General features: G+C 37.3%; 2 protein-coding genes across 2 annotated transcripts; both read left to right on the top strand.

Annotated features, from left to right (window-relative positions):
• The first annotated feature begins 1236 nt into the window (after window positions 1-1236).
• On the top strand, window positions 1237-14273 carry txnrd3 (thioredoxin reductase 3). The gene is made up of 16 exons (XM_057338710.1): window positions 1237-1557; window positions 3440-3500; window positions 4521-4630; window positions 5828-5935; window positions 6068-6140; window positions 6219-6338; window positions 6966-7108; window positions 8105-8220; window positions 8601-8826; window positions 8954-9046; window positions 10359-10435; window positions 11124-11280; window positions 11372-11479; window positions 11554-11649; window positions 12112-12246; window positions 13574-14273. Exons 1-13 carry the CDS (start codon window positions 1441-1443, stop codon window positions 11459-11461), a joined length of 1491 nt encoding a protein of 496 aa, XP_057194693.1. The 5' UTR covers window positions 1237-1440; the 3' UTR covers window positions 11462-11479; window positions 11554-11649; window positions 12112-12246; window positions 13574-14273.
• Window positions 14274-16630: 2357 nt separating this feature from the next.
• ntan1 (N-terminal asparagine amidase) lies at window positions 16631-20581 on the top strand. Its single transcript, XM_057338273.1, has 10 exons — window positions 16631-16851; window positions 17818-17920; window positions 17995-18060; window positions 18137-18245; window positions 18694-18767; window positions 18836-18889; window positions 18991-19044; window positions 19275-19372; window positions 19639-19752; window positions 20112-20581. The coding sequence occupies exons 1-10, from the start codon at window positions 16771-16773 to the stop codon at window positions 20280-20282; spliced, it is 924 nt and encodes a 307-aa protein (XP_057194256.1). The 5' UTR covers window positions 16631-16770; the 3' UTR covers window positions 20283-20581.
• The last annotated feature ends 994 nt before the right edge of the window (window positions 20582-21575 follow it).

Here is a 21575-nt window from a genome sequence, read left to right as displayed (position 1 = left end):
CTGCAGAATGAATTGAACAAGGATGAGAGATGCCTGTTTGATTGGAGACATTATACATGCATGTTTAATGACAAAAGAGATGGCGATGTGCCGTCTATTTTATTTATTGGAATGCTTGACTTCGTCACCATGGTAACAAATTGTGTACAATATTTCTCAGTAGACACCAGGGTCCAATTGTTCACAATGGTTCAGGCATAATTTGGATTTCTGATGTCAGATTGGGTCGAATCTTTAAAAAGGGTTGTTCAAACTAAAAAACAGATTTTGAAATCAGATTACATCACGTAATCCCTTCTTTGTTTTGATCTGGATCAATATTTTAGTATGTTATTCACACTTTTTAGTAAAAAAAATATTCAGATTCCAGCAGAAGGGTGGCTTCAAGATGTATTTCAGGAATAAAACTTTAAAATTGTAAGATTTGCACTTGATTTGTTTAATTGGTAATGTGATAAAGTCTTCTAACAAAAATAAATATTTTGTGTATCACAGATGTCTATATAAATCGAAATAAATGTATTTAATTTAACTGTTATTTATTACTGTATATACAATCAGTCATTAGAGATGAACCAATAGATTTTAGACTATTCTGTTCCTTAAATTAATATAGGCTAGCCTACATTTTGATGAGTAATTCCATTTGAAGCAAAAAAATATTAATATTTGATGCACTGGCGCCCTCTTGTGTCTGTTGTTACATGCTACAAAAGAAACACAATGCAACATTTAAAAGGGTTAAACAAAGTTTGTAGTGAATTTAATTTGTTTTAGTTTTAACTGGTGGGTTTCTTGCACTTCCAATCAGATGATCTAAATTGAGGCATCTGAGGCGTTTATGTATTTTTGGACACCAGATGGCGGTAGTGTCGATTATAAAAACACATTAAGGGTTCTTGCAAATCGCCCGGTGGTCTTTAATGCCTTTTTGAGTTTTCTGTCCATTCGTGTATGAGTGGAAAATATCTTAAACATAATGAAATATTTTAATAAGTTGTCAAGTCCATTGACTCATAACCAAATAAACTGCTTAATGGTTTTTAACTAATTAAGATGTCTTAAACGGTCATTTAAATTGAATTTTACTAAACCTTTTGTATTTACCTTTACTTTTAAATTGTAATAGCAATAAATTACACACATTTCGATTATGTTCAATCATGTGTTAATGAAGTTTTTCAGTCAGGCGCGCGCAGGTCAGGCTGACGAGGGTCTTATTGTGTTAAGTAAGAAGTGCGCGCGCTGCGGAGCGTCAGCGTCATTCACCGGCGGCACAGGACGGACTATGATTGAAGTCTTTATATTCTCGTTTGTCACGTCGGTTTTTAACATCAGATCATGAGTTTGTGCTGAGATTAGGTTTCACGTTATTCAGAATCATTGACTCAGAAAGCGGAAGAGCGCAGAATATAGATCAGTGATCAGCTAACGATCATCATGCCGCCTGTTGAAAATGACCCGGGTCGCGAGCAGATCCGATCACGGATCAAAGAACTGGTCGACTCCAGTCAGGTGCTGGTGTTCAGCAAGAGTTACTGCCCTTATTGTGTTAAGGTAAGTGAGCATTGAAGGGTGTTGAGAAAATGTCCTGACGGATATAACGTTACGACATGTCCCATAACCTTGTAAAACTTAACTTAGTCCTGTTGAGTACAAAGTTACTTCAGTCAAAGTTGTAATGTTTTATTGTGTGTGTAGGGAATAGAGTGTCGTAAGTTAAAGCAAAATTCTGAAATGTTGTAGTAATTAGCTTAGCTTAAGTTATTGAGAGGTGCTTGTTGGATATTGTGTGTTTGTGTGCAGGTTTGGCATCATTTTTGACAGTTACAAGTTGTCAAATATAGTGAAATCTGTCCCAAAAAAGTTAAAATTCTGTACTAAAGAAAAAGTAAAATTTTGTTTTAAAGCTCTTGATGCTTACGTTAAAGGTAGTGATAGGGAATAGGTTCCTTGGTATGTAAACAATGGGTGTTTTAACTAATATAGTTAACGTTAGTGGAAAAAGTGTGTAAGTTACGTGCTATTAAAACACATTTATAATTTGGGTAAGAATTTTTTCTTCCCACCATAATATCTCTCTAAAGCTGTAGTGTCCCGTCTTGTATAGTAAAGTAAGATTTATTAATTTAATAAGATTTTATGGCAAAGTATGAGGATTAAGATTAGGGTGCGGTACTTAAATTAGTTTAATTTCATATAAATTTTAGGAATGTTCTCACAATTATGTGTGTGACCATGTCCATCTGTGCAGAAGATTCTAAACTAGTCATACTTCGAAGGACATTCAAATAAAAATATGCTCATACTGTATATACTTAAAAAGCCAGATTGGTAGAGCATTGTGTTAGCAATGGAATTTAATTTAAATGTAACATACCGATAAATCGTTTGTCAGTGGCCTTTGAGATTATCTTAATATTTTTATTTAAAATGAACAGAAGTGTAAAACAGTTCTAATTTAGGGTTTGGACAAATAGGATTAAGGTTAATCACAGGAATATCTTGAGTTTTGATTAATAGTGGTTTATGTCAAGATCCTCAACAGTGCAGGCAAATAAAATGAATTGAAAACTCCAGTGACTCTTTTAAAAAAAACATTTTTAAAAATCCAGTGTATGAAATTTAGCGGGATCTAGTGGTGAGGTTGTGAATTGCAGCCAATGGCTCACTCCACCCCTCCCTTTGAAAGCACTATAGCGGTGTTCTGTCGAATTGTCCTAACTTGTCAGATTTTCATACCGCAGCGCAAAAAATTATTTAATCTAAACCACATCGACAAAATAAACAGGTAGGATGATTTTACAGTGCAAAATACTCTGTCATATTGTCTTACAGTATAAAATAAACAGGTAGGATTAATTTACAGAGCAAATAACCTATCCAATAGTCCTACCAGTAATAAATAATTATGTTAAATTACTTAACAAATAAAATACCCTATAATATTGTTGTAGCAGTATAAAATTAACAGGTAGGATGATTTTACAGTGCAAAAAAATGACGTAATATTGATGTGCGCATGCCTGGTAGGACAATCTGCCGGGTAGGATGAAATTTCAGGACACCTGCTGACAGAACAAAATATAAGTTGTTACGTTTTCGCTTCTTTGCCGAAGAAGATGATGTATTTACGAAATGCGCTCTGTTGAGCAGTTTGTCCGTGTAGGGCTACTGTAGAAACAACATGGTGAATTCCATGCAAGGGGATATGGTATATGTAGATATAAATAGCTCAATCTAAGGTAATAAAACGTATCGCTTCATTATATTTACATGATGGGGTTTATTTACCTCAGTCTTACATTAGTGGTAACGTGTGAAGACGATGAAGGACGTAGATTGGCATAATGTTTATTCGATGAAGTTACTATATATTGTCATGGTCAAAATGGATATACTGCTTAGAAACTAACATGCAGAGTTTCTTTCATTTCAGGTGAAGGAACTCTTTAAAGAGCTGAATGTGAAATGTAATGCCGTAGAGCTGGACCTGATGGGTAAGATCCCAATAACTGTCAATCATTTACATATCATGTCAAATATCAGTTTCCATATCAAATATGCAAATCAATTTACTCTAATTTAGGGATAGGGAATAATAGGGAATTTACTCTAATAGGGAAGTGCCAAGCTGTGCCACAACATAATATAGCCATTTCTATTGTTCACACTACAATCGTTTTTTTAACCACATTGTCATTTAAAAAATAAACTAGTTTCACTTGAAGTTTAATGTTGTAAACATATGTATTGCGCTTTATCTCTAAATGTTTTTTTCTGTTAAATATGCAAGTACAGTGGACTGCATGACAAAATTTTAGGCGAGGTTCTTCCTGATGTTTAAGATTGCTTATGTTAGATTAAGCAGGCTTTCTGGATGTCTTTGACTATTTCCACCTTAGCGAGCGTGCTGGTTGAAGTTACGTAATGTTAGAGGTTACTGGGTGTTTTTTTTCCAGCGGGCTGACTCAGTTCATTCATAGATGATCTGAAATATGTCGTGTGGTCTCTGAACGTTGTGCTGAACTCTAAAGTTAATGTTTAAAGCAGTAAAACCAGCAGTATGTTTGCTGTGACCTGCTGAGTCACACTCACTCCAGCGTTACTAATGTCTCATCTTCCTTCTGCAGACCGAATCACCTCCCACCCCATTCCCCCCTTATGTGACCCTGATAATTCCCCGTTTCAATTTCTTGGAGAAACAGCTAAAACATCTACAAATTGATTTCATTCATTTAGAACATTTCACATTAAATCTAATTAAAATATTATATTAAAAATATTAAATTAACATTTTTTCACTTTAAAGACATTGTGACTATATAGTGGATATTCAAGTCATAGCGGATTATCTTTTGTTCTGTCAGTGCAGTCGGAGCCAAACATTAGTTTCAGCAGCAGGCCTGCTGTGTCCGATCCAGATCTGATTAAATTATCCATCCTGGAGAGCAGCCCATGTGGTGTAGATGTGTAACATGAGCAGTGTGGTAATTGATCACATCTGATCTGTGTTTCAGAGGATGGAACGAACTACCAGGACCTGCTGCATGAGATGACGGGGCAGAAAACAGTCCCCAACGTTTTCATCAATAAGAAACACATCGGGGGCTGCGATAACACATTGAAGGTATGGATTTATCTCAGTGTTTTCCAGTCATCTGTCACTATATCCCAAATTGTTGAGGCTTCATAAAGCACATCCATCCATTATTAAAGTAATCCAAAAGACTACAGTTGATCAGTAAAGCAAAATAAAAATGTGTGAGCTAATTTTGGAACATTGAAACCCATGAGCATGCCGATAACTTCAAGTCTCATTGGTTGTATCTTGTGACTATTTGTCTCGTAACAAAATATCACATGACACCATATATGAATCGATTTTTGTATTGCTTTTGCTAAATTGTGTCAAATTGTTAACTTTTTTTTACATTATTTTGCTTAAAGAGTAAATATTACAATGTCCATAAAATTGCATTTCATGCCGTGTGTAATGTTGCTGTGTGTGAACGTAAGCAGTCTGCCAAGTTGTAAAGCCTAAAGTGAACGAATAACAAAGTTATTGGCTTGGGGGAAAAGGAGTCGAATCTGAATCAAGAGAACGAGTCGTCTGTCATTCTAATTTCAGTTCCGGGTCAGATTTGCGTCACTCCGTGTAATGCCCGCTTACTATTAAAAAAATGTGGTCGACCATAGAAAGCAAGTCATGGTTATCATAGGTTATGAGAGAATTTTCAGATTTGGGCAAACTATTCCTCTTAAAAAACATGACACTGAAATTATTACAATTGGAACGTTGCAAAAGACACTGTTGCAACTTGAATTGAATCACAAGCTTTAATGTTGATGGTCATACGCTCACATTTCAGCTCAATTTCTTTTTGAAATGTTATTCATTCTGATACATTACAATTCATTTCTGTCATTTGTGTCCGAGTTTATGATGGGCAAAGTCTGAAGTCTGGGATTTTGCAAGCATTTCAGAAATGTCTTGATGACCCATCAGCCAATGAAAGACCTGTATCAAGCACCCTCTTCATACATGCTGACATAGAGGGACTTCATTACAAATAAAGTCTAAAATATGAAAAATCACCCCAGATTACCCAGATTTTTTCTGAGACTTCATTTACACAACTGCTGAGCTGGTTATTAAAATAATAAATCTCTAATCATTTACTCGTCCTCATGCCATCTAAACCATCTGCTGTTTTTGGAACCTCATGTAACAGAGCTGAATATTCACGAGCGCCTCTTCACGATTGCTCTTATCAGCGATGCGTATATGCCTTTGCTAATGATTGCCTGGTTGTCGTGGTAACAGGCACACAAAGATGGCGTCTTGCAGCAGCTGTTGGGTGAAGGGAGTGAGGTGTACGACTATGACCTCATCGTGATCGGAGGAGGTTCTGGTGGTCTGGCATCCTCAAAGGTCAGGAGGTCACATGTGACTCCAAGATATCTGACTTTAATCAACACAAATGTAGTTGTGGACCAACATACCGGCCAGTTTTGTGGTTGTTGCACATATCAATCTTGACATTTCCTGTTGCTGCCCCAACAGGAAGCAGCTATCTTGGGGAAGAAGGTGATGGTTTTGGATTATGTCATTCCCACACCAAAGGGAACAACCTGGGGTAAAGAAAGATTCATAGATGTATACCATGTTTGCATACCCATGTTGCCATACGTAAGGTATAACGGTGTGTTTGTAGGTCTGGGAGGCACGTGTGTAAACGTAGGGTGTATTCCTAAAAAGCTCATGCATCAAACGGCCCTGCTGGGTACAGCCATGCAGGATGCCCGCAAGTTCGGCTGGGAGTTTAGCGAGCAAGGTGAGTCATTCTCCATGCACGTATGTCTGCGTGTGGTACAAAAACACATCATGTAATCTGTGGACAACACTTACATTTATTTACATTTATGCATTTGGCAGACACTTTTATCCAAAGCAACGTACATTGCATTATACTATACATTTGTTTCTAATTATGTGCAATCCCTGGGATCAAACCCATGACCTTGGCGTTGTTAGCGCCATGCTCTAACCACTGAGCTACAGGAAAGCTGTTAAACTAAAACAAGAGTTATATGTTGCTCTGTTTAAAATTGAATTTCTGATTTCTGTCAAATTTAAAGAACTTTTAACAGGGTATGTCCAAAGAGTTGTGTTGTAATATTGTGATTTCTGATCTGAAGTCATTTGGTTATGAAGAGGAAACAAGTCATAGATAACATAAATGGTCTTGATGATGAAATGCCCACTAAGTTTTACAATTTTACAATGGAACGTGAGAAACCATTTGAACCATTTTTGTGAATTGTGATAGTGCTCATGAATCAGACGTATATCATAAAACTTTTTATTTTGGATGAAAACACCTTACACACAAGCCAACGCGCATGATGATATTGTTTCTCTAAGGTTTTTCTTTTTTTTAATACAATGCCCTTTTTTCTAGTGACCCACAACTGGGATACAATGAAAACCGCAGTAAATAACTACATCGGTTCATTGAACTGGGGCTACAGGGTTTCCCTCCGAGACAAGAATGTCAATTATGTCAACTCGTACGCAGAGTTTGTAGAGCCACACAAGATCAAGGTAAGTGTGTTTGGACCCTAAATCCAATGTCCTGGTTAACAGAAAAATCTATAATCTATAAACTCGTATTGATAAAGAGAAGTTATGATCTGTGACTTTAGATGGTTGCTTAGCAACACTCTGTCACAGTATACATGTCATTTAATGAGTTTTCGTAAAAAGAAATCTTGTTTTAATTATTAATTAACTGTGTTTGATAGGGCTGTCGCGATTATGAAATTTGGTTGACGATTAATTGTCTAATAAATCGTTGCGATTGTGACGATTAATTGTCTAATAAATCATTGCGATTATGACGATTAATTGCCTAATAAATCGTTGCGGTTATGACGATTAATTGTCTGTTTTAGACCTTTGACTTTTAATTATCATATATTTTTTTGTTAAGCTTTGAAACGACCATATTGTTCTGAATATAAAGACCATGTTCTGTTTCTTGGAAATACATAGGAAAAAATTGGGTCATCATAATTGAGGTTTAGGCTTTTACCTATCAATATTACAACCGCCAAATACTTGTACATTAAGTAAATTGATCAGGTGTGAATTGAAGCCACCATTAAAATACTATCAGTCATAGAAAAGCTTCTAGTCTGTTTTTTTCTCACTTGCAAGACTACAATAAAAGTTTACTTTGAGAAGTAGATTTTGTAGAAAGTAGAAGTAGAAAGAGATTTTGGTAGACTGGTTTTCACACTGAAATAATATTAATTTGTACTGCAGGTTATTTTTATGGTATATGCTTTAGTTTTTTTTAAAGTGATTGTGTTGTGGTGGTACATTTTACAAGTATTACCATGCTTTAGTTACAATATATACACTAAAATATGCAATATTCAGATGCACTACAACTCACCCTAGTGTCTTCTATAGAGATGTGCAATAATTGCGATGATCTGAAACCATCACCATGAGGTCAAACAATCGCGATGAGACGATTATTTAATAATCGTGACAGCCCTAGTGTTTGACTAATCTTCCATTTACTCTTATTAGGCGACAAACAAGCGCGGTAAGGAGATGTTCTACACCGCCTCTAAGTTTATCCTGGCGACGGGAGAAAGACCTCGTTACCTTGGCATCCCCGGAGATAAAGAGTACTGCATCACCAGGTGAGCTGATCTTCATAAACCCTCTCCAGAGAGCCGTTTTAACTGAGCCGCACCCCAGGGGTCTGATCAAGACTGATAGATTAAAAACCTGTTCAGTAATTATACACCCCAAACAACGGCTGTTATTTGTAGGAGAAGGAAATCGTAAAATAATGCTGTCGTGAGCACAAAGTGTGTCTGTGTGTGTGTAGTGCACAAACATTTGTCATTTATCAGAAGAGGAAGTGAACCGCATGTGTTTGGCAAGATCCCAGTGTCTGTTTTATTACAATCTTTATGCTGATTAAACAAACGTTTGTCTGCTTTTTGTCTCTCTATGTTGTATCCTCAGCCATTCATGATCTTGTATTTTCTCTCTCACGTGTGCCCCGCTCTTGCAGTGATGACCTGTTTTCATTGTCCTACTGTCCCGGGAAGACTTTAGTGATCGGAGCGTCTTATGTCGCTCTAGAGTGTGGAGGCTTTCTGGCCGGTTTGGGGCTGGACGTGACCGTCATGGTTCGTTCCATTCTGCTCCGAGGCTTCGACCAGGACATGGCCAACCGCGCTGGTGACCACATGGAGACGCACGGGGTCAAATTCATCAGGAAGTTTGTTCCTGTCAAGGTGTGTGTGTGTGTTGTGAATTGAATTTGAACTTGTTAGCCGCCATCTGATGCGGCTGGAGTTATGACATTATGATGATCAGGTTCTGGTCATAAAACGCAGCAGTGATTCTGTGATTGTATTTCAGATAGAGGAGCTTGAAGCTGGAACGCCGGGCCGACTGAAGGTGACGGCCAAATCTACAGAGAGTGATGAAATCATTGAGGGGGAATACAACACTGTAAGTGTCATATGATCGTGAATATTGTAAACTGTTTGTTAGTGCCCTACCTTTAGAATACTTAAGTTATTGATTGGATAAAATATATAATATATATAAAATATATATATAATATATATATATAAAGATAAAATTGCGTCTTTTCATTAGCTTGAGATTCATATTAATGCATATTTTTACTAGATTACAGAATTTTATTAAATCCATATAAAAAGGTGAAGAACCAACAATATGTGAGTTTTGTCAAATTGTATTGACTGTGAGACATATTCTGTTGGAATGTCCTGGTTTAAATGATACTAGACAACGTTTTTATTCAGAGGTTACATTAATGGAATGGACATTTTTTTTAAAAAGCCTTCTGGCAGGATCTTGGGTTTATCAAGTATTAAAATGTAAGAACTTATGATTATTATTTACTGTGCGTAGTTATTGTATATAATAATTACAATTGCTTGTTAAGTTTGATTGTATCATGAATAAGTTTGCCATAAATGGCCTTTAGTGCTGATATGGCGTTAAAAACAAATAAATAAATGTAAAAAATGTAAACACTGGTCCAGAAGCACTTGCGGTTATAGTATTTATTTATTATTATTTTAAATCTTACATTTTAAAGATACACTGCCCGTCCAGAAAAAAGTCGCACACTCTTAATATTTCGTTGGACCGCTTTGATTACGGCACGCATTCGCTGTGGCATCGTTTCGATAAGCTTCTGCAATGTCCAGAATGTTTTTTTTCCCATCCAGAGTTGCATTCATTGTTCGCCAAGATCTTGTATAGATGATGGGAGAGTCGGACCGCTGCGCAAAGTCTTCTCCAGCACATCCCAAAGATTCTCAATGGGGTTATGGTGTGGACTCTGTGGTGGCCAATCCATGTGTGAAAATGATGTCTCATGCTCCCTAAACCACTCTTTCACAATTTGAGCCTGATGAATCCTGGCATTGTCATCTTGGAATATGCCCGTGCCATCAGGGAAGAAAAAACTCAATGAAATAACCTGGTCATTCAGTATATTCAGGAAGTCAGCTGACCTCATTCTTTGGGCACATAACGTTGCTGAACCTAGACCTCCAATCCAATGGGACGCTCCTATTTGCTTTGTTAAATCCAGGTGGTGACTTTTTTTGGACGGGCAGTGTATTTGTTTAATATTTTAAATTGGTAATAAATCTTCTGTTCGTTGTAAATATAAGCATTTTTACTTTGTGCAGCATTGGTCTGATTCTTTAATCTCTTTCCTTATTACTCAAACTGCAACATAATAACATAATGATGCTAATCTTAAACTGCAACTCTATCTCAGGTGTTGATTGCAGTCGGTCGTGATGCCTGCACGGGGAACATTGGACTAGACAAAGCTGGAGTTAAAGTCAACCCAAAGTATGTCTCCACCCTCCATCTACCGTCTTATATCTACCTTAAGTTCTTTTCTTTTTGTCAGGTCTCATAGTTGCTCACCCATTCATTCCCATGGTAACATGGGAGGGGCTGGTCTAGCCTGAGAGGGGGCGGAGGCTGTAGTGTCACGGTGAATCAGCAGTTTTCCAACTAAACTCCTAAATTTCACCAGAAGACACATTAAGTGCATTTTATAGTGTACGGAGTAAGAGAGCTGGAATAATTTGGACAAATTCTATCCATTTAGAAAAAGATTTGATTTAATTCAAATATAAAAATCTTTAAATTTAGAGGCTCCTGTGTATTATTATTATTATTATAGTGTGAATGTGTCTGTATGTTAGAGATTAGAGCAGTATAGAAGCTTTACAGTCATATGATTCCTTATGACCTCTACACACATGCATGTAGTGATTCAGGACTTCTGTTTCCTTCATATGAATGAATCCCCTGCTTGCTCAAGTTTTCCGACTTTAGTAAATTCAGTCGAACCGCTCTTTAACAGTGTGCTTGCATCATGTTTCTTCATTTGTATCTGTACTAGGGTTGTCGATCATTTTTCATAGCTGACTGTTAATGAAAGTGAATCAAATTTCCTGCATTAACATGTTTTAAACTCAACTGTGTTGGACACCATTCTGAGCAGTGTGTTTCTCTGTTCTTCACCCAGGAACGGGAAGATTCCAGTAAATGATGAAGAACAGACGAACGTTCCTCACATCTACGCCATCGGTGACATCCTGGAGGGGAAGTGGGAGCTGACGCCTGTGGCTATTCAGGCAGGAAAACTCCTAGCTCGGCGGTTCTTCGCTGGCTCTTCTTTGAAGGTCCGACATGGTCTTTCAAAACCGTGAGATTGAAACAGTCTTAACTTTGTTTTATATAATTTTGTTGTTCTCGCCCGTTATTCACTGACAGTGTGACTATGTGAACGTCCCCACCACCGTCTTCACTCCTATGGAGTACGGCAGCTGCGGTTATGCTGAGGAGAAAGCCGTGGAGATCTAAGGGCAGGAGAACCTTGAGGTGCGTCATCAGACTGGAAATATTAATTGAACAGATGATGGGGGAGTTTTAATGATGTTTGTTTGTCTATGTAGATCTATCACAGTTTGTTCTGGCCGCTGGAGTTCACCATTCCTGGCCGGGACAACAACAGGTGCTACGCTAAGATCCTTTGCAATAAACTCGACAACGTAAGACCAACAACCTCTGTCCTCTCAAAACTCCCATATGTTAACAATATCACTTGAAAGTCTTGATGGGATATGATCAAATATCTGAACAAATACCCAAATATGAAAATTCTGTCATTTACTCGGCCTCAGGTTGTTTCAAATCTGTATGAATTTCTTTGTTCTGTTGAACACAAAATAAGAAATTTTGAAGAATGTGGGAAACCAAACAGTTTGGTGCTCCATAAACTACCATAGTAGTTTTGGTAGTCGGTGGTGCCACAGAACTGTTTGGTTACAGACATTACTCCAAATATCTACCTTTGTTCAGAAGAACAAGGAAATTTATACAGGTTTGGTGAGTAAATGATGACAGGATTTATTTATTTTTAGTTGAACTATCCCTTTAAGATTTCCTCATAACGGTTTATACGTATCATGTAGACAGATCACATACATTTTTGTGTATTTTCCTGGTTTTAGGAGCGTGTGATTGGCTTTCATTATCTGGGTCCTAATGCTGGAGAGGTCACGCAGGGGTTCGGAGCTGCCATGAAATGTGGGATTACCAAAGATCAGCTGGAAAACACCATCGGCATACACCCCACCTGTGCTGAGGTGCGTTTCCTTTTGCCAGCTTCGGTCTACATTTACTAGTGCATTTTTTTAAAGGAACAGTTCACCCAAAAGTTGTCATTTACAGACATGAGGTTGGTTTTCCAACTTTTTTGTTGGAAGGCCCCATAGGTGTAGAGTGCATCGCTTTGCGGCCCCCCAAATAATGAATTATAATCTTAAACTTAACATTTTAATTAAACCAAAAACATATTCAGTTATACATTGCTGAAACATTGATTCTTTTGGTTGGTGGTCTTATTTTTATTTTTGATTGCATAAAATGTATGATAAATTTATATATTTCATAAAATGCCACAAAATCTGTGGACCCCCTGGAACCATCTTGGGGCCCCCAGTTTGAGAACCACTGCTTTAAATATGAGAATTAAATGTTTTGGATGAACTGTTCCTTTAAACTAAAACTTATTATAAAATATTAGTAATATGACGTGGTGCAAAGAATGACATATTTTTGTATGCAAAAAAATAGCATTGTAGCACTTCCAGTTCCATCGCCCTAAAGTCTGTTTTTTTTATGGGGTTTTGGTTAAATGCCTAAAATAAGGTCTGTGGTTAACAAAACCTCTAAATATTTTCTCTTTTTATTCTTTGACATTAAAACACACCAGTTATAACCCGCTCGTGATTTTTAAAGCTTAAAGGGCTCAGCATACTACATTCGAAATCGAAAAAACGACCGTCTGTGACCTGATTTTGAACAAAATCTGGTCCAAACGACAATTCGTTTCACTAGTTCACCGCAGCAAACCAAACAGAACTCTCCGGGAAAGTTAGTGTTGGCCGGTAAACACCCTCGAGCCACCATTGGTCCATGGTCATTAAGTAATAGGTGGGTGTGTTATGTAGGGCCACCCGGTCTGTGGGAAATAACGTGTCATTTTATTTAGCTGAGGTGAGGTCATATTTGCATACGTCAAGTAAACCCCGCCTCCAGAAACAAAGGGGTGTTGGATTGTTCGAAAACACTATACCGTCTCTCAACGTTTTCAAGCTTCGTTTTACCCCAAAACGCAGAACGAAAGCGCAATTCGCCTGGACTATGCCGAGCCCTTTATCGTGGCTTAAAAACGGCAGGTGCTAAAAAGTTGCTAAAAGCGACTACATCCTTACTCACCAGGGAATGTTTGTCGGAGACTTGATATCGAGAGAGGTCCTGTAGTGTAGTCTGTTGTATTTAGGCCTTCAAAAATATTGTGTTAATTTGTCAATATTATTAACTTCTGTGTTGGCCTACAAAAATGTGTCATCCCTGCACCACTCAATTAAGGCATCATTATAACGTTTTTTCTATGTTTTGTTTCTCCAGATCTTCACCACCATGGAGGTGACCAAAAACTCAGGTGGTGACATCACTCAGGCGGGCTGCTGAGGTTAAACCCTGCTCGTTTAACAGGCTGTCAGTTACTAGTTTAAACCAGTTCATACCGGTGATCTTCCCTTTCCACTTAGCAAACATCAAGTCTCTTTCTAGTAATCTTTCTGAGAATCTCAGGTCATCAACATACATCAGAAAGGCAGATTAATGTGATCTTTCACTCAGAAGAACATGCGCTGCTCTGCTCTTGGATGTCCGTCGTGTCTCTGTGGTTTTCCTTTGCGCTCAACCATTTAAAAGCCACCTGAATCTTTTTGTGACGGAAGGGTTTGAAGGGTTTTAGTGATTGGGCGAAGTATAGGATGTAATTGTTGAGACACGGTGGCCACTCAGAGGCGGGGCTTCACTTGCTGTGGAGACCAGTGGTGAGGTGAGGAGCTAATGATTGACAGTCTGTTAGACAGCGGGGTTACTCTGCTCGAATTTATCATCAAAGTCAGAAATGCACCAGCGTGTGTCTGTGATTTACTATCTTCCTTTACATGTACAAAGTTATACGCACATACCCGAACACTCGTGGTGCTCTGTGACGTTTTAGCCAATAACCCACGTAAGTGGTGGGCTAGGACTGATGTTTTTCTGTACTTTGATTTGACATGCATTTACATAAATATACACGCTCTGGACTGTTGTAGACGGCTGCATGATGCTTTAGCTTTGGCCTTCAAACACAGGACCGCGGCATAATTGATTTTATTTACTTTCTTTGGCTGTTGAAGTATATTTTTCTATGTTTAATAGATTAGATCACGTGTTTGCCATCAGTTTCTTAAGAAGCACCCACATTCCACTCTTGAATTGTAGGAAGAGGAATTCCACATCCCTTTTTCGTTATTTTTCAACGTAGTGCTTGAGGAACTGACTGAGCGCAAACCAAATGCTGCACATTTCTCAAATTATTTAAACCAATAGCTTAGCAAACATTTGTACGTTTGTGAAGCTTATCGAAGCACTTAGAAATATCAGAAAAAATCTGTATGTCAATATTTTTATACTTATTTCTTCATTGATGTTTTTGATCTAAAGTTTCACGAGTAAAACTTTCATGCACGCTTGTTTCTTTTCGTATAATGTTTGCTGTTTGTTTTCTGGATCATGCGTCTCAAGTCATTTTACTTCTGTTTGGCTTTAAGAGTTGTTGAATGTACAAACATTAGACACAACCCTCTTTGACATTACATCGATAACTTGAATAAACTACAGTATGTACTTAAACAAGTGTACACAAAATTTAATTCTGATTTTAAAGGACATTTCAGATGCACCAAATAACGACCTTCATGTTTTCTTTATTTAGTAAACATTCTGCATTAAACTCTGATTTTAATTCACTGCAGACAGGTGATTGATATAAATCCTCAGTCCTCTCCAGCTCATCCATTTGATTAGTCTATAAATAGTCGCATATGCATTGGGTTATAAAACACTTCATTCAATTCCTGGACAGTAACAAAGCAACACACACACCTGCTCCTGTGAAGTGCATGCGCATTTATCTGAGACAAAGAACATGATGAAACGCTTCATTTTCATCGGTTTCATTCAGTGAGTTAATAATCACAGGCCTATAGATCAAACAGACCCGAGCAGATCTGCTCAAGCGCTTGTGTTTCTAAAGGATGTTACGGATGTGTCTTCATAATTGAGTTTATATAACTGAAGCTGTTGATCATACTGTGATAGTTTTGAATCTTAGTAATGTAAGGATGTACTGTAAAGATAATTATTATAATTAATAGTGTTAATGTAAAATCTAGTATTGTAATTTGAGGTGGTGAAAAAAAAACTGATTTACAACTCCTCGAAATGAATGCAAGTCATTTCACGTGTTTGAAAAAACAAATTCCTTCTACAAAGGCTTATAAAGAGCCGTGCTATATTTGATATACCATTGTGTGTTCTGTTTTATATTATTTTATTAGTTAATTTGCTTGAATGTATTGATTAATTGTACAGCACATTGGTCAACAGCTGTTGTTTTAAATAGTGCTTTATAAATAAAGTGACATTGACATAAAACCTTATAAAAATCGCCACAGCTCCTGCTGGTCAGCAGCGGTACTACATTAAATATTTCTATTCTTGAAAATGATGGCACACATTCTTTAAGAATCGGCTGAAAGCACATCTCTTCCGTCAGCACCTGACCGATTAGTTCTGACTTCTATCTCTTTTCTACTCTTTATATCCTTAAAAAAAATCTTAGCTTTGTATACTGTGGTAGGCTATATGAGGCCAGATTTTTTACTGCGCTTATGCTTTTTGTTGTGCCAATTTGTGCTTCCATTGTTTACCTCATTTGTAAGTCGCTTTGGATAAAAGCGTCTGCTAAATGTAAATGTGAATGTATCTCACTGGCCTGGCATAGAAATAGAAACTTACAGTATGTAATTGCATGAGATGCAAACAAACAGATCAAATATTATATTGTAATAATTTAGCCAGTCACCAGTGTTTGTCCATTAACTAAGACATTTAATGACTCATTTAATATCAATGTCTTTTTCTGATAACCTATAGTTGTGCATGTCAATTGAGCAATAAGTGAGTAATTTCGTGATATCATTGTAACCGTACGTGCTTCTGTGGAAACTTCATACTCATGCGTGATCAAAACATCACCGTGAGTTGACAGTTTTTAATTCATAGATTTTTCTACGTGTTAATAGTGTATGTAGTACATGTACTTGTTTCTCTTTAAGTCTGGTTGAGTAAACTGTCCATTGTGTTCACACCAGGACACGGATTACACGACCTCATCTGAAGATTTCACTGATTTGTGGAAGATTTCTGACATTTCCCAAACACTGCGAAAAATAAAACTTCTATTCTTGAAACGTATATAGAAATGATATGTATATGATGGATGGCATTCGATTTAAATGTATATATTTATTAAATATAAGATGCAAATTATATATTTTTTTTAAGAAAGTTAGTATGGAGCGCCCCCTACTGGATTATATTAACATGACTCATTTCCGCTGTCATAATATCACATGACCTGTGACGTTAACCAAAGCGGAAGAAAATGTTTCAACGATGAAGGATCAAACGGAGTTTTTATGAGTTATTTATTATAGATGTTTTAAATAAGTTTTATATGATAAGATCTTCACGCTGTTAGGATGCCGCTGTTCACACAGAATAAGCGAATAGAGCGCCTGAACTCGACCGCAGAACTCTTCAGCAAATATCCACATCTGATGGTAGAAATCATCTCAGACATTCATACTTTTATACATTTATACAATTATGTATTTATTATTTGTGTATTTAGGCTCTTTAATAAACTAAATGGTATGTATATGACAGTGTATTGCAGTGCAGTGTTGGCTTGCTCACCGGGAGACTGCATTTATTTAGTCATTTATTTATTAGATATTATTTATTAGAATGATCTTGCTTGGTCTATAAACACCATGCACTGTGCTGTGTTTTACCTTTCTGTGTTTTTCTTATTTGCTCCTGTAAAGCTGCTTTGGAACAATGCACATTGTGAAAAGCGCTATATAAATAAAATTGAATTGAATTGTATGCGCATAGAATGTTGTTTCAATGGTCCGTCTGTTTATGTGATGTTTTGTGTAAGATAAAAACGTGCTAAAGATTGAACTTATTGAACTGAAAATGAAAAACGTCAGACATTTCTCTGTATATAGGGGTCTGTCTAATTTGTATTATTAAATGTTTCTAAAGATAAGGTTATTTTCACCATTATTGCCTAGGAGTATTATTAGCAATACCTGAACAGTTATAAATCGCTAACCAATTCATTATAAACAGCAAAGATATATAAAGTTACATATAACAACATAAGAAATGGTAAACACATTGGATTCAATGATCCTAGTTAAATTATAGTATTTGGTTAAACCACAGTAACCACAAATTTAGTTTTGGACAGACCACAATAACCATAGTTAACCATGATATTTGTAGTAAAACTATGATAATACAGTCAGTTTGCTAAAAACATGGTTACTACATGTTTACCGCATAATAAAACCATGATTAATTTATGATAATTAATAAGTGTTATTTGTTAACTACCCCAAAACAGTCCTTATCAAATTGATATGCACAGTTTGGACACGCACATGTAATAAACATGTGCAGTTTTAGTCTCAAAAGACACATTTATTTATTCCCTGTGCCTGTTGGTTTTCTCTTAGGAACATGCAAAGCAGTTTGAGTCCAAGAGTCCGGAACCAGTGGACCCGAAAGAGCTGCTGTACATCCAGCAGCGGGAGTTTGCTGCCACCACACCTGCAGACAGTGAGTTTGTGGGATGAATCTATTGTGTGCTGTGATGTTTACACACACATACACTGACATCTCTGTTTCATCAGATTCTGTCTCCATCCTGGGCTCAGATGATGCCACAACGTGCCACTTAGTCGTGCTGCGTGACACAGGTAAATACAGCCCAGTGTCTTTATAGTCCCTGATGTGGACCAGTGTTGATGTCTAACGCTGGTTTGTCTTCTGAAGGTAGTGGAGCAACTTGTCTCGCACACTGTGATGGTTCCAACACATGGACAGAAATTCCTCTCATAGTCAACGCTGTCACCTCCAGAAGCAACCCAGCTAAAGATGGCAGGTGATGCTATGTCATATGTCTCTTTACTGAACCTTATGTGGGTTTTAAAGAATGTTTGATCAAAATAGACTGAGCCTCAGACGGCTCGCCCACATACCACCTAGCCCCTGTTCACCAACAGTCTGATTCATATTGCACACAGACAAAGACACCCATGAGCAGAAATGTGCTTTATTTTTGAGTTATATTTATGATTTAGTAAGCACTTCTACCCATTTTTTGTTATTTTAATCATTTTATATCATTTTTCGTTGAGGTCTATTATTATGTTATTATTGCTTTGGCATTTACCTGTTTTTAAAACTGTACATGAAAGTGCACTAGTGAATCAAATAGTCTCCGAAAATTTAAATAAACGGCACTGTTTACCAGATTTGATGTCAAAAGCCTTTGGATATAAACAACAGACGCTGTGTCTTCTAAAAGAGATCTCTGTGTTTGTCTTCAGATTACAGCTCCATCTTGTCGGGGGGTTTCAGGACGATGAGAAGATTTCTCACTCCCTCAGTCTCAGTATACTCGGTATGTGATTAATATAAAATACTATGCACATGTGTGTTTTGTGTTCTAAGTGCTGTTTTGCTTTATAGCTGCCTTTCAAAAACAGAAAGAAGATATTCACCTTGAAACCTGCTGTATTACAGGTAGAGTATCAACACTCTTTACTCTTGCATAATGTGAAAGTGTACTGTACTGTATGTCTTAACCTGTGCAACTTAACCTTAAAACCTCTGTTCTTGTTTAGATGTGAATGATGCTGTTAAGGAGGGGATCCATCGCCCCCTGGTGTACGGAATAGGTACTGTGCAATATTTCCATGCAATCAATTGATATATGACAGCAGCCAAATGATTACTTTCATCCAATTCACAGTAAGTAGAATTAGCACAGAATCGCAGGATTATAACAATTAATAATGAATTACTGTAAGATTAATATAATAAGCACTGTCTGTATGTTCTACTGTTAGACTTCACATTTCACAGGTGTATAATACTTCTAGACAACTGTCTGTTTGTTTGTGTACAGGAGTAAATGTTAAAAGCGCTCACGTGTTCCCAGCTACATTTGCCTGCCGAGGTCCAGCAGAGGAGCTCCGATCTGCTCGCACATTCACTGGAGGACAGGTGAATAACATCAAGCCATTAAAATCACTGTATCTTTGTGATATTAAACTTAGACCACAGTTCTATTAACAAAAAGTGATTAACTTGGTTGGTTCATTGAAGTATTTCGGCCCCATAAAAGAGAATAATTCAAAAAGTTCATCAAGACATCAAGCTTAGCATCGAACTAACTGGTGTAATATATGTGTATAGAAAACACATTCAAATCACTCACACTTTTTAAGAAGTTGTTGAATTATATTCTTGTGTGTGTGTGTTATTGGCAGATGGTTGAGGCGTATGATTCCAGCCGAGAGCTTGTAAAAATCGGCCCGTGCAGATGGACACCAAACAATGACATGAGCTTCTGGCTGTCACAAGATGATGAAACTATACTGCAGGTGTGAATATTCATCTCTGATCTCTGTTCTCCATCACGAGGAATCCTATTTTATTATTCATCTTTGTACATAATCATACTATCAGAACTCAAAACAGCCCTCCATGTCCCGAGAAGAGCATTTACATAAACTAATGACTCGTTCTGAACTTTAACACTCTTGCGACACCCCACGCATACAAACATCTGTATGACCATTCACAATTACATGTCAGTAAACTAGACCCGTCCAGTCACAGTGAGGTCCTCATTCTACTTCATTTAGCTATAGGAGAAAAAGCTATATGAACTGACCCATGTGGTTTATCATTATTTGCCTGTACAGGATGAAATTAAAGGTTTGTTCTTTTCTTTCATCAGTATCTGTCCACCTCGCCGAATGCAGAACCTCCTCACTTCGTCCAGCATATCAAATCCACCATCCGTTTCCTTTTGGATCATCCCACCGCTGATGGCCTGTTTCCCGGTGGACAGCCGCAGTTCTACCGTCGGTCTGAGGATGGGGGGTGGAGGAGAATTTCTCAGCAGTAGTTTCACACACTCTGCACCCTAACAAAAGGCCTTTAATCATGTGCCGTTTATATTGAAGCTCCATTATACTGATCTGAGATCTGTTGTGGCCTGAGAAGAGGTCATGTTGATGATTGCAGACCTAAAGGATGCGAGGAAACATTCTAAAGGAACTTCAAACCAGAGTGAAATATATGATAACGGTTTTACTTTTTAAAGTGTTTATTATTTCAGGGATTGTGGAACTTTCGTTGTTGTTTCTGTATGTCAGTGTCAATGTGTAACATTGTGGAGCTGATTATTAAATGTCTTTCCTCTTACACTAAAAGCGTAAAATGTTTTTTTTCAGCAGCAGCAGGGTTTACTTTATTCCTTTACATCCTTGACCTTTTTATATTACAAAATATTAGCACGCTTGATCCCAATATATTGAAATGTATTATTAAATTTAAAAATAATATTTATTTGCCAGTATGTTCCTATATATTTTTGTTTTGTGAGGGATCTAACAGCCTGTTTTCCTGTTTGCAGTCCACATGAGTAATAGTGTGACAATTTCATCCAGCTTTCAATGATGGTCTATTTTCCAGTTTTCCATCTTTTCCATAAAGGTTAAGCACAAAGAATTTGACACGTAAAGCATAAACTTGCAATGTAACAGTTTACTTTCCATTTGTCATGTTACTAAACAAAAATCAAACTTGAGAACTATTTAGACTTCATCAAGTTTCAGAAATAATCATGGCTTCAGAAGATTTAAACAATGACCATGCATGTATACATATTATGCATGACAGAGACAGATATAATATAATGCAGTCTAGAATTTCAAAATATACATATCATTAACACACAAAAATCATACACACAAATATTCTTGGCATTACTCATGGGTCTAACAACATTTTTTCACACTTAACCAAAGCAACCAAGAAATAAGAAAATATTTTTATATGCTTGTTGTAGCGAGGAAGGCGGGGCCGGTGGCGTGAGTGATGATGAGTATCAGCTGTACGCGCACCGGTCCCGCATGCCTCACGGGGAGCTAGAGAGCATAAGAGGACGAGCGACGGGACTGCCGACGAGAGAGGACCGGGCCCGGAAATAGGTTAAGTTTTATTTGTTTGTGTGGCCTTTTACTTCCGTGTTATTGTTTATTTATTTTGATTAAAGTTTAATGTTTAAATGATGCCGGTTCCCGCCTCCTTCCTTCCCTACATTGAACTTTGCTACATTGGTGCCGAAACCCGGGAGGAAGGCAAGGTTGAACTTGGTTGGTCACTGATGACATTCAAAAGTGGTTTGTCACTTTTG

The sequence above is a fragment of the Triplophysa rosa genome, linkage group LG7, assembly GCF_024868665.1.
Source record: "Triplophysa rosa linkage group LG7, Trosa_1v2, whole genome shotgun sequence".
Taxonomy (NCBI): Eukaryota; Metazoa; Chordata; class Actinopteri; order Cypriniformes; family Nemacheilidae; genus Triplophysa; species Triplophysa rosa.
Note: the sequence above shows the minus strand (reverse complement) of the source record. Positions and strands in the feature narration are given on the sequence as shown.

Excerpts from the sequence above, each read along its gene's own strand:
- ntan1 (XM_057338273.1), top strand. The coding sequence starts at position 16,771 with ATGCCGCTGTTCACACAGAATAAGCGAATAGAGCGCCTGAACTCGACC. Across the intron at positions 18,890-18,990 it reads TGAAACCTGCTGTATTACAG|ATGTGAATGATGCTGTTAAG; the intron begins GTAGAGTATCAA and ends GTTCTTGTTTAG. Across the intron at positions 19,753-20,111 it reads ATGATGAAACTATACTGCAG|TATCTGTCCACCTCGCCGAA; the intron begins GTGTGAATATTC and ends TTCTTTCATCAG.
- txnrd3 (XM_057338710.1), top strand. The coding sequence starts at position 1,441 with ATGCCGCCTGTTGAAAATGACCCGGGTCGCGAGCAGATCCGATCACGG. Across the intron at positions 5,936-6,067 it reads GTGGTCTGGCATCCTCAAAG|GAAGCAGCTATCTTGGGGAA; the intron begins GTCAGGAGGTCA and ends CTGCCCCAACAG. Across the intron at positions 7,109-8,104 it reads TAGAGCCACACAAGATCAAG|GCGACAAACAAGCGCGGTAA; the intron begins GTAAGTGTGTTT and ends TACTCTTATTAG.